This window comes from Corvus brachyrhynchos, unplaced genomic scaffold (genome assembly GCF_000691975.1).
Source record: "Corvus brachyrhynchos isolate BGI_N302 unplaced genomic scaffold, ASM69197v1 scaffold97, whole genome shotgun sequence".
Taxonomy (NCBI): Eukaryota; Metazoa; Chordata; class Aves; order Passeriformes; family Corvidae; genus Corvus; species Corvus brachyrhynchos.
In genome coordinates this window covers 5320915-5332942 of record NW_008239758.1, presented here as the reverse complement: position 1 = coordinate 5332942, position 12028 = coordinate 5320915, and the positions used below count along the sequence as shown (strand labels likewise).

Below are 12028 nucleotides of genomic sequence, written 5' to 3'. Positions count from 1 at the left end.
TCCCTACAAGCTACCAAAACAAAGGGTCTTTTCCACCCTGAGTTCAGTCAGTGATATTATTTGTAAATGCATATTTAAGTTTTGAATCTCTTAGGCCATCCCTGAGCTTCTCCTGTGCATCCCCAGTTCTCTGACAGTTCTCCTGGCCCTGCAGGGACAATACCCAGAGCCACGAGGAGAGCCTGGCCGTGCTGCGCTCCAGCACGGAGTTCCTGCGCTACGCTGTCAGCGTCGCTCTGCAGAAGGTGCAGCAGCTGGAGGAGACGGGACAAACGGACGGGCCAGATGGACAAAATCCAGAGAAGATGTTCCAGCACCTCTGCAGAATCACACAGTGAGTCAGTGTGGCATGTGGAGACATCAGCAATGCGTTTGGGGGATTTTTGACTCCCAGGTGGGGTTTTGAAAGAAGAATGCAGTCCCTAACTGTGTCAAACAGTTGTTGTTGCTGGGTTGAAGTCACTGCCTTTCTGTGCTCCTGAGAAATCACATGGAGGCACTACAGTTTCTGTGCCATAGGGAGTGATACAGCTCTAATAACTTGGTCTGGAAGAACCAAATGCCATCAAAATTTTCATCCTCTTTCTGACTTCTGGTTCATCACTCATTGTCACAGAGAAGGTAAGATGATTACAGGCTGGATTCTTGAGGCCTCTGGAATGCAGCGAAGTTAAAATTCACTTTGAGCTATGGAACAAAACAGATGCATGAGGGACACAAGCTTTAGAAAGCATTTGTTTAGGACTTCTGCAAGATGCTTGAAGACATTCATGCATCTAATCCTTTGGAAATCCAAGAATGTGAACCATGTAAATGTCTTTTGGAATCTAGGTCATATCTGCATGGGGTCTTTTCAGAGCCCAGTCAGCAGAGAGCACAAAATGCAAATTACCCCTGCCATGCATAATGCTGGTTTTGTGTCTCGCCCCAAATAATAGAGGCTATTTTTGTTGCAGTCATTAGGACTACATGTGAGCTACATGTTTTGCGTGATTGGACATTGAAACAGAATAAGATCATCTGTGCAGGCAACAGAACTAATGAGAAGAAAGGAGAGGGAACAAAAAAGGGAAGAAGTGGGCTTAGGGAAGCAGGAAAAAGATGTTTGCCTACAAACAGAAAAGTCTCCTTTGGGCCAAACAATTTTGCTTTCCTCACAGCTTTTTACTTTGCTTTGCCTGCCTTTACCTTTCTGATTTTATTTATAGAGAGCCCTGTAGTGAATTCTGACATTTCACAGATCCAAACTGCCGCGAGAAAAGCTCTTTTTGTCACTGGCAGATTTGACACCAGTGGTCAGGGTAGTCTGAGAAAGAGGGAAAGCTGGGTGGAAGAAATGAGTGTATAAAGATGGACTTGAAATGAGATTGGAAGGTCTCTTGGCACCTGGAAAGAATTAAATTATTTAGCTGTGCAGGAAGAATGCAGTAGCTGTTTTGCTGACATTGAAATAAAATCTTCTTAAAAAAGATCTCTTCCCCCACCCTTTTCCTATAGGCAAAAGACCTCCCAATTTAGTTATATTAAAAATACAATCCTAAGAGCAGAATCTAGTTCCTGCCCTGTGCAGCCAGCTTTACTGGAGTAAATCTCATCTCCCATCCCACAGGGTTCTGCTTTGGAGGTACACTTCAATTCCCACCGTTGTTGAAGAATCAGGGAAGAAGAAGGGCAAAAGCATTTCTCTTCTGTGCTTGGAAGGTTTGCTGCGGATCTTCAACACGGTGCAGCAGCTGTACTCTGCCAGGATCCCCCAGTTTCTGCAAGCCCTGGGTAGGCACATGGTACAGTTCTGCTCTGGTTTCTACTCTCCAGGTTCCAGCCCACCTGTGGGCACGTAGGGACCCAGCACCCTTTATCCATCACTAGGGAGAGATGGGTCTGGTTCTTGTCTCTCTGTAACAAGGTGGGCTTAGTAGCATAGATTTTCATACCAGAGACAAGTTCCAGAGATATATTTTACCTGCCTTTATAGAGCTCTCAGTCTGTCAACAGAGGATAGTTGGGGTCTGATATAGCATTTGTCTATTTGAAGTTTGCCTTTAACACATTTTTCTGCTCACCGTGGTTCTGCAGTCTGTATTTCTCCTCTAGCTGTGAGCAGTCTTTCCCACTTTTAGAAATAAATCCTGTATTCTGCTCTTGGCATTTAGCTTTTTTTCTGCACCTCTCTGTCTCTGCCAGATATTACTGATGGTGACGCAGAAGAAACGGATATTAATGTCACAGAGAAAGCTGCCTTCCAGATCCGACAGTTTCAGGTGAGTACCACTGTGTGCTGCAAGTGTTCCAAAGCCTTTGGGATTCTGGCAGGAAACACTGCTAGCTCTCTGTTGCTTGACCACAGGGCTGAGTATGTGATAGCAACTGTGGCAGTGATTCACTAGCAGTTCAGTAAGGTTTCTGATCCCTAAGGAAAGCTTCTTCAGGATGCCCTGCAGAGCTGGGTGGAAGTGCATGTGTATTTACAGAACTCTCAGTTCTTCAGTGCAGCATAAACTTACCTGAGTATTCTAAAAGTCACACTGACCATGTGCAGGCCTGTATGTAAGCACTCCTAACAAAAATCAGCACTTGTTCTTGAGAAGAGTCCTCTTCTTGTACTCCCTGTCATTCTCCTTGCTGCTGATCCCTTTATCTGCCACAGCTTCTGGTTATTTGCTTCTGCAACATGTATTCACACTCAGGGACTGTTTTCCTTCCCATGACCAGAGGTCCCTGGTGAACCAACTCAGCAGTGCTGAAGATGACTTCAACGCCAAGGAAACGCAGTCACTCATCACCGTTCTCTCCACGTTGTCCAAACTCCTGGATCCAGCCTCCCAGCAGGTGCTCCTCAGCCTTCCTGTGGTGGCTGGGATGCATGTCACAGCCATATGTGTGGGAAGGAGATTATCAGATGGGGCTGGCATCTGTGGGCTCTGACATGTGTGTCCTGCCTCCTCCCACAGACCCCACCAGGTCAAAGGGACAGTTTTGTTACACTGTGAAGGGTTCTCATGTCACACGCCTGCAAGGACACTTCAGAGGCAGTTGCCTTGCCATCCCACTCCTGCACATTCGATCCTGCCTTTGGACACTTGAATGATTTGTTTTCCTGAGCAGGGACTCCTAACATAGCCTAGTTGTGGTATGGCCTCCACATGGGAATAGAGGCAAAAAAGGCCAGCAGACTTGTGTCCAGTCCAAACTGGCCGAGTGCCTAATTCCTTCCACGCAAGGAGTCATTTTCTAAAGTGCCTATTATCAGATGGGGCTGGCATCTGTGGGCTCTCACATGTGTGTCCTGCCTCCTCCCACAGACCCCACCAGGTCAAAGGGACAGTTTTGTTACACTGTGAAGGGTTCTCATGTCACACGCCTGCAAGGACACTTCAGAGGCAGTTGCCTTGCCATCCCACTCCTGCACATTCGATCCTGCCTTTGGACACTTGAATGATTTGTTTTCCTGAGCAGGGACTCCTAACATAGCCTAGTTGTGGTATGGCCTCCACATGGGAATAGAGGCAAAAAAGGCCAGCAGACTTGTGTCCAGTCCAAACTGGCCGAGTGCCTAATTCCTTCCACGCAAGGAGTCATTTTCTAAAGTGCCTCAATTTTACAAGCTAGGAACTGCAGTAACTGTGCCAGAAGTCTGGAGTCATCATTTACCTTAAATTAAATGGAGCTGTTACTCTGTCCAGGGGAATGTATAGCCATTACCCTGTCCTGGGTCTCAGCTTTTGACCTGTTAGTAGGCTAAGTGTCCCTTGTGGAACTTCACAGATCATGGCTGGCTGCTCTACTCATCTTCCTTTGCTGTGATCCGTTGTCTTAAATTTTTGTTACTATTTTGTGCTTTGAATTCTGTTTCAAACTCATGGTATCTTTTCTCCTCTTAAATAGTTCCTTCAGTTCCTGACTTGGACAGTCAAAGTTTGCAAAGAAAATGCTCTTGGTAAGTAAGCTTTGAGGAGCATGTTTAGATGTGATGTGTCAGGTCTGATATTAGACCCTTACATGCTCTGCTGGGGTCTGTCCTGGTTTTACCTCTTTGTCAAGATAGATTCAGGTCCCATTCTGTGGCAGATTGCTACAACGTTGTGATTATAAGCACAAGTATTAGGGAAGGAACTCCATCTCTAAATCTTTTAGCATTTCTGAAGGAAAGGAAGCCATTCACTTGACTTTTCTCCCTTGTTACTTAGGCTCAAATTGGGATTTATACTCTGGAAAGACAGTACTCTTGCCAGGGTTTGTATTGCACTTCTTCAGTGCTTTTGGTCACCATTTTTCCACGATCTAAGAGCTCCAGTGTGCCATACTTCCCTTTGCACTCTCGCATGGGATGCCTGATGTTTTAAATCCCGCTTTTAGCTGGATTTTTGATAGCTGCAGTATTTTGATAGGATTTTTACCTACTGTTAAATCCATACTGAATCTGAGACTTCCCCTCACTGGATGTCTGATGTTCCTAAGTAGCTAGGCAAGCACTGCACCTGGCAGTGTGTTATTTTCTCTTCCCTACAGAGGACATTTCTTGCTGCAAGGGTTTGCTGTCTCTGCTCTTCAGTGTCCACGTTCTCTACAAGAGCCCTGTCGGTCTCCTGCGGGAACTTGCACAAGACATCCACGCCTGCCTGGGAGACATAGATCAGGTATGATGCAGGAGTAGCTGAGCTCTTCATCACACAGTGCTGTCAGGTTTGAGTGCATCTCTGATGCAAACTATGTGACAGCAGTTAAAGTTTTACTCACCAGAATTTGTTTTCTCTCCTCTGCTCAGGACATAGAAGTGGAGGGCCGGTGCCATTTCGCCGTAGTGAATGCCAAGACTGCAGCCCCCACTGTCTGTGTGAGTCAGAATAGACACCTGCAGTGTCCAGGGCTACTGTGCTCAGAGCAGCTTGCAGGCTCCTGTTGTGCCAAACTCCTCCAAAAACCTGTTTTGTTATTGGTTTCTGTCTCAGCTGCTGGTTCTGGGTCAGGTGGATAAGGTCCTTGAAGAGGTGGATTGGCTTATCAAGAAACTCACCAGTCTGGGGTCAGACACATCAGGTAATGAAAGTGGTCCAGTTCTTACTGTTACACCTTTGTCAAAAACAGATGAAGACAGAGAGCAAAAAGATATTTGAGGATTTTGAGATAGCATCATCTGAGGGCAGGTTAAACTCTGCCTTGAGCTGGTTCTACATGAACAAAGTGAGATAAGGGTGTTCTCACAAAATCCCTCCATTTTTATTATTTTCCCCTTGCCCCACTGGGGCTTTATACACCAGACATAAAGATGGGCTTTTGTGCCTCCCACCTGCACAACTGGATTCATTAGACACGCATTCACCAGATATTCATCTCTTTCTTCTAGAAGACTCCTCTCAGGCATCAGATCGTACTCAGGCTCTGGAGAAAGGTGTAATTCTGCAGCTGGGAACTCTGCTGACAGTCTATCATGAGCTGGTGCAGACTGCACTCCCAGCAGGGAGCTGTGTGGACACACTGCTGAGAAGCCTCAGCAAGACATACGCAATTCTCACCTCCCTCATCAAACACGTGAGTGTGCTCTGCTGACAGCGGGCTCCCTCTGAGCTAAAAACCTTCTCCCCATCTGCTGCAGCAAGCTCACAGTGACCCCTGGCAGCAGTTAGGCTTGGGACTGGGCTGTTGATCCCTTGCAAGAGTTGAGCCCTTGTTCAGTTGGCTTTCATGCCCTCAATTTCATGACCTTTCTGAGCAGTGATAGTTGTACCAGTGGAGATAAAAGGAAAGCTTCTCTCCAGCTGAATTTGGCTTTGCATGGCTTGGAGTTGCTGTTTCCGGCGTGTCCTGTGGGTTCCTCCACACAACTGTGTGCACAATGAAGGGCACTCAGTGTTCTCACAGTGCTCACCACTCCTGCCCTTGCCACTCATTCCCTTTCCCTGAAGCAGAACCTGGAGGAACCTGGGCCATGAAACACAGGCCTGTGGAGCTCCTTTGATACGAGGTGGTGACTGCCCCAGAGCTCTCCTCTCACAGCTCTGGATTGCAGACATGGCACCTTAGATGTAGCAAGCCACTGGGGAGGATTGTTGTGCAAATCCTGCCCTCCCCACTGTGCCACTGTATGAGCTGCTTTGAGCTCTGCCTGGATACAGGATGGGAACAGCACACCTAGAAGGAACTCATGTTTTCCTTGCAGTACATCCAGGCTTGCCGCAGCACCTCAAGTACGATTCCAGGAAGACTGGAAAAGCTGGTGAGTGTGAGCAAATTTCTGGGGAAATGGCTCATTGCCCTGAGTTAGGAGTAACACCAGCCTCTCTCTCTGCTCCTTTGCAGGTGAAGCTCTCAGGTTCCCATCTGACCCCACAGTGTTACTCATTCATTACTTACGTACAGGTAAGGCCTAAATTAACTGGCAGAATCACAGCCAGTCTATCTGGTGCTGAGTGGTGTATCAGCTTCAGTACATGGGCACCCTTGGGGATTATTCATCTTTTTGACATGACCTGAGTTTCTTACAGTTCAAGCTTTACTTTGTCAAATATAGTATAAGACATTTCAGCACCATTGAGACTGAGCATGCTGATTTCTGCTTGAGCAGGGAAGGAGCTGGGTTTTTGCTGGTTTTTTTCCCCTCTGTTCATGTGGGGGTTTTTTTCGATGAGATTAATACTGCTGTTAACCACAATGGCAAATAAAGGTCAACAGCACTGCAGTCATCACAGTGTGAAGCAATGTGGGTGCCAAAGACTGCGGTGCTGGAGCTGGGATTTATCTGCCTGGAGAGGAACTGGGTACTTGTGTGAGGACCACAGGAATTGTACAACATACTGCGAAGGTGTTGGGGTGTGCAGAGCTATCACTGCTGGGGACTTCTCACACATTCACATTTCTGAATGTGTGAATTATGAAATTAGTTTTTCTTTCCTTATCTTTTTTTGAGATCATCCCAAATTCCACCCTTGTATCATTACCTTTCTGTTACCTAGCTGGTAATGCTGTTAGCTGGCCAGAGCAAGGACTTCTCTGGCCTTTCTTGGCTGGCATTTCCTTCCCTGCTTACCCTCTAATGACACATCTTTTGGCATCCTCCTTCAGAACATCCACAGTGAGAGCTTAAGCTTTTTAGAAGAGAAGAAAAAGAAGAAGAAAGAGGATGAAGCTGCTGCAGTCTCTACAGTCATGGTAAGACTGACTCACTCCATTAGAACATGGGCTGTATTTGCAGGATCGTACCTCGAGGCTTCTGGTACCTGGTGGCTTCTTACAGATCACCAGACAATTTGTCATTTGGGCCTTTAAGTGAAAATCAAATTTAATCTACTGTAACTTCAGAGAAAAGTCTAAAAAAGCACAAACAAACAAAATGCAACCAAAAAAAAACATAACAAAAGGGCCATCTTCACTAAACGCATCTTAAAATCTCATGGACATGAAACAAAGGTCAATCTGGATAGTCTGCCTTGTCTGGTATTTTTGCCATTCGGGGTAAGCTATGAAATTACAGATATGGGCTAATTTATTGGAACCGATATTGCATCCTCTTTAAGTGTTTCTTAATTTTATCAGTACATTTAAAGATGAAAGAAGGAATGGATTCCACTCAAGTAAGGCAGTTGAAAACAACTGGATTATTTGTTTGGGAGCAAGTGAACAGGCTGGCAGGTTCCTGGTCCTTGATGTCCTTTGTCTGTGCTCCCAGACAGCATTTCCTCCGTCTCTTCAGCTGTCCCAGACATTCCTGTGATGTTAAGGGTTTAAAAGCCACAGGCATGATCTGCCTAGCTCTTCCCTGAGTGTATGGGAATGGGCTGAAATGCTGCATGTCCTTTACCCCTCTGTCACCATGGGGAACGAGCACCAGTGGTGGTGAATAAGCAGGACAACAATGTGGTGAAATGTCAGGGTGCTCCTTGCCTGGATGGCCTGTGCTTGTGATGCCTTGGGAGAGATGGAGCAGAGGAGCTGCTGACAGGGATATCAGGGCTGTGGGCTGCGGGCAGAGCACAAAACAATGCACAGCAGAGCCTCACTGCAGAACCATCCTGGGAGTCAGTTTAAAACTAGTGACAGAGCTGGCAAGGCTTGCTGGGGCAGCACTGGTACAGAGCAAAGCTGCTGAAGACTCTTCTCTAAACTGGGAATGTTATGGTCTTCATGTCAGGCTACAGTGCCATTGTTCCCTCCGAAATCTGACCCATCTCACTCCTCTCTGCATTTCAGGCCAAGGTGCTTCGGGAGACCAAGCCAATCCCAAACCTGATTTTTGCAATTGAGCAGTATGAGAAGTTCCTTATCCACCTCTCCAAGAAGTCAAAGGTAATGTAATGCAGAGATCTTATGTAATTAGGAAGGTGTAAGGACCTTTCAGCCCTTGCTCGTGCTCCTGGCCCAACACTGCTGAATTGTTGCCACACTGATGCCAGCCCATGTCCACATCAGTCCTGCCTGTGACCTATGGCTTCTGGTGGAGCAGGAACATGCACACCTCGTGCCACCTTTCCTCACTCTCTCCCAGTCTGTGTCATGAAATGTGCCACAACAAGGTCCTACATGAAAGTGAGAGTAACTGGCAATCACTTGGCTTTTAGGAAGATGTAAATGGGCCCCTGCACTGCATGGGGGCAGGTGCTTTTTCACCCACTTCGTGCTTCAATGCTGCGTTATTACTGTGAGGGACTCTGTCCCAGTGCTGTGCAAAGGACTAGACAGGGTAGAACACTAAGCTAAGATGCTCATGGCTTCATGTTTCCCCTGCCTGTTTCCCCCTTGGTTGCTGCAGGTGAACCTGATGCAGTACATGAAGTTAAGCACCTCCCGGGATTTCCGCATCAACGCGTCCGTGCTGGACAGTGCCCTGCAGGAGCGCAACTCGGAGGATGCTGAGAACGAGCCACACAATGACCAGGTCAGAATTCATTTAGCTGCTTTTACTGATAGGTATCCTCCTCTTTAGAAGCCAGCTGTATCTGTGAGTTGTGCAGGAATGTGTGAAGTTAGGACAGCTTGTCTTCCCTGGGTTAGCTCTCACTTTAATACTAAGCTGATAGGAAGGAGTGAACAGTTTCTCTCAGAACACCCCCTACACCCCACCCTCTGCCTTGAGTGGCCTTTTATTTTCATGTACCAGCTCTGTGTCCCTAGTCTTGGGGAAGTGAAACTGTTCTTAGGCCTTGTTCTTTGCCTCAGAAAGCAGAGAGGTCTATCAGCATTACACATGAGGATCTACTGCCTGGCCAGGATCAGACCTTTGCAGAATGATGCGAAGTGGTTTTGTATGCAGGTTTTTGTAGATAAAGACCTGGCAGGGCAAATTCTGCAAGGCATCATTCTCAGAGCCATCTCTACTAGGTAGTGCTGGTGATGGCAGTGCCACCTGTGCTGGCTAAGAAAAATAAACAGTTTACTCTGCTGATTGTCCAGGTTTTTATTGGTGCTTCTGTCCATATTTTCCTGAGTGTTTCAACAAGCCAAAACCCAGGACAGAGTCCCTGTTCTGTGCCACTGGTAGCCTGTGGTCTAAGCATGAATTGGGAAGGTGGGTGGTCCATGGGGAAAGTCTCAGTGGCTGACAGGAGTTCCATTTCAGGTCCTTATGTTAGGGAGGAAAAAAAAGCTAAATCCTGTTCTGTACACCTGGCTTCTTGCTCTAGGTAAACACTCCTTAGACTACTCACACAAAAACAATCACACTCTGATGCTGCTCTCTCCCTCCCCTCTCCAGAGCAGCACAGCGGAGCAGACAGATGAGAACCAGGAACCCAAAAAGAAGAGACAGAGAAAAAAATAAACGGGGGTTGCTGCTGCTGCCTCCTCTCACAGTGCCTGTTCCATGGTGGACTCGCCTTGGTCGCAGGCTGCAGATCCAGAGATGATGGTTTATTGCTTCTCTTGCCAAATACTTATGACTTCTTCCCTTGAGTCCACGGGACTGACTCTGGCCCCTGTCTCAGGTTTCACAGCTGGCTGCTGCCATCAGAAGTGCCTCTGCTATTCAAAGGTGCTGCTACAAGATCTTCCCCAGGAACATCCCTCCTTATAGCAAAAAGGGAAGGGAGTGACTGGGATCAGTTCCTGCCAAAAGATCTGCTTCTGAAAGGACAATGAGGCTTTGGCACGCCGTCTGGACAATTGTCCTGGCACTCTGGTGTTGTCACTGCTTCTCCAGCGAACCTTTGGTTATTTCAATTATCTGATATATATCCAGTGCTTCCCCTGGAAGACAAGGGGACAGTCAGTTCCCTGCAGGACACTCAGACTGTGCAACGTAAGAGAGCGATGCTTCGGATTTGCTTTAGTTCAGAGCATGTAGCACAGAAAGCCCTAAATTTATTCAAACTTCTGTTTTGGGTGGTGGTGACAATGAAGGAACCAGCACCAGTAGGAAGCTGGGGACGTGTGCTGTTCTGCCTTGGAGCTGAAGCTGCTGTGTGCAGCTCCTGAGCAGCGAGAGGCCACAGCTTCCTCTGCCCAGGCTGGTTTGACACGTTTTTGCTGTTACGTTTTTGCTGATCCTGATTGCGATGCACTTGTTTAATTTGCCTTGTTCTTGGTGAAAAGTGCCCTTTTTGCCTACAGAACACAAATCCTGTTTCTGAAAGCACCCTTTGCCTGTAAGACTCTTAATAAAGGGTACTTAAGGGTGGAGTATCTGGTGTGTGCAGTGACTGAGAGAACAAATCTGAGGGCAGGTTCTTCCCTTATCTGGGAAAGAGCTGCTGCACAGTGAGGAGGAGCTGCTTTCCCAGCCACGAGTTAAATGTTTGCTTGCAACAATTAGAGGGTTACATTGAGTGCAGACAGGGATGACTTGAGGCCCTGGGGCTGCTGAGAAAGCACCCAGCAACACCACTGCAGTTCTCTGAAAAGAGCTGTGCTGGGCTAAGGGAGAGTGGGGAAGGAGGGAAAGGAATGAAGGATGGAAATATTTGGGTCTGCAGGGCAAAACAGCCAAGGTTGTTGAGGGGCCTCCTTTCAGAGGAGAAATTAAATTTGGGTTGTGTTAAAAGTGCACAGGAGGGCTCCTCTGAGGAGCACAAAGCAAACATAGCATGGGAGAACAGAGCCAGGCCTGGCTCATCACTGTCACAAATATTTGGAAGCAGCAGCACAAACTGCACGAGGCCTGAGGAAAGAGGGGCAGGCTCCAGCACGGTGGTTGCCCCGCAGGTCAGATGAGAGGTCAGGAACCAAGGGGCTTATGAGGTGCCTCAGCTGAACAGAGGAGCCCTGAGGGAATGACTACTTAGGCCAAGTGCTCTGCTTGTGCAGAGATGATTACAGGGGGCAGTTTGCACAGACACCGCTCACCTTGAGGGATGCCGTACTTCTCCATCCCCGTGGGATTCGATGGCGTCACACAGTTCATGGTCACCTCTTTCCTTAAGCACTGGTCAATGTCCACCGCACTGAAGAAAGCCACTGACTGTGGCAGATCCTGCAGGCCCAGTTTGTAGGCAAACATGCACCTGGAGAATGAGAAAGCAGGTGGGATGGTGCTGGACAATCACCCTTGGCCTGGTCACACTCAGTTCTGACCAGGCAGTTTCACCAAACACTGGCCAGCCACCCCTCACAAGGTACTCTGCACCCACATCACTCAGCAGGTGGGGGACAAGATGTTTTCTAAGTCCTGGGTAGCAAGAGAGTCAAGTATTGCTAAAGTGGGCATGGGAGGAACAGTAACGGTGCCTCCTTGGAAGTAATGGAGCCTCCTGGGGAGAAGGGAAGAATCCAGCCCCTCACTGCTGGCTAATCCTCTCTGGCAGGCAGAGCAGATGCGGGATTTTCCCAGCAGGAAGCCCTGTGCTCGCAGGAGCCGGCACAAAGGCAGGAACGTCAGGGTGCCTGTCCCCGCTGCGGCTGCAGAAAGGCTGTTTGCAGCATCCCTGCCTCCCCACGGGAGAAACAGCTCACCTTGGCCAGCTCCCGTGTAACCAAATACCCCACGGTGCTGGGAGGGGGATTTGGCAAAGCTGCCTGTGCCACAGCTGGATCAACAGGAGCCCTTTGAGGTCAGGAGCTTTCTAGGCTGAGCTTAGTTTTGCATGGGGCAGGGAAGCAGCAG

General features: G+C 48.0%; 2 protein-coding genes across 3 annotated transcripts in view; one reads left to right on the top strand and one right to left on the bottom strand.

The window, feature by feature from the left end:
- FANCI (Fanconi anemia complementation group I) overlaps positions 1-10000 on the top strand; it is a 24026-nt gene extending 14026 nt beyond the window's left edge. The window contains exons 22-36 of one of the 2 annotated variants that reach the window (XM_017742672.1): positions 155-334; positions 1610-1773; positions 2185-2261; positions 2713-2829; positions 3886-3937; positions 4510-4637; positions 4766-4834; positions 4950-5037; positions 5348-5529; positions 6158-6214; positions 6298-6357; positions 7060-7146; positions 8185-8280; positions 8744-8869; positions 9686-10000. In XM_017742672.1, coding sequence (XP_017598161.1) covers positions 155-334; positions 1610-1773; positions 2185-2261; positions 2713-2829; positions 3886-3937; positions 4510-4637; positions 4766-4834; positions 4950-5037; positions 5348-5529; positions 6158-6214; positions 6298-6357; positions 7060-7146; positions 8185-8280; positions 8744-8869; positions 9686-9751 — 1549 coding nt within the window. In that variant the 3' untranslated portion in view covers positions 9752-10000. Of the gene's footprint in view, positions 1-154; positions 335-1609; positions 1774-2184; positions 2262-2712; positions 2830-3885; positions 3938-4509; positions 4638-4765; positions 4835-4949; positions 5038-5344; positions 5530-6157; positions 6215-6297; positions 6358-7059; positions 7147-8184; positions 8281-8743; positions 8870-9685 lie in introns of both variants that reach the window. The other variant, XM_017742671.1, reaches the window with a different exon arrangement.
- The window catches only part of POLG (DNA polymerase gamma, catalytic subunit), an 11194-nt gene continuing 8539 nt past the window's right edge, over positions 9374-12028 (bottom strand). The window contains exons 23-24 of the mRNA XM_017742557.1: positions 11272-11429; positions 9374-10176 (exon numbers count right to left, since the gene is read on the bottom strand). Coding sequence (XP_017598046.1) covers positions 10115-10176; positions 11272-11429 — 220 coding nt within the window. The 3' untranslated portion in view covers positions 9374-10114. The remainder of the gene's footprint in view (positions 10177-11271; positions 11430-12028) is intronic.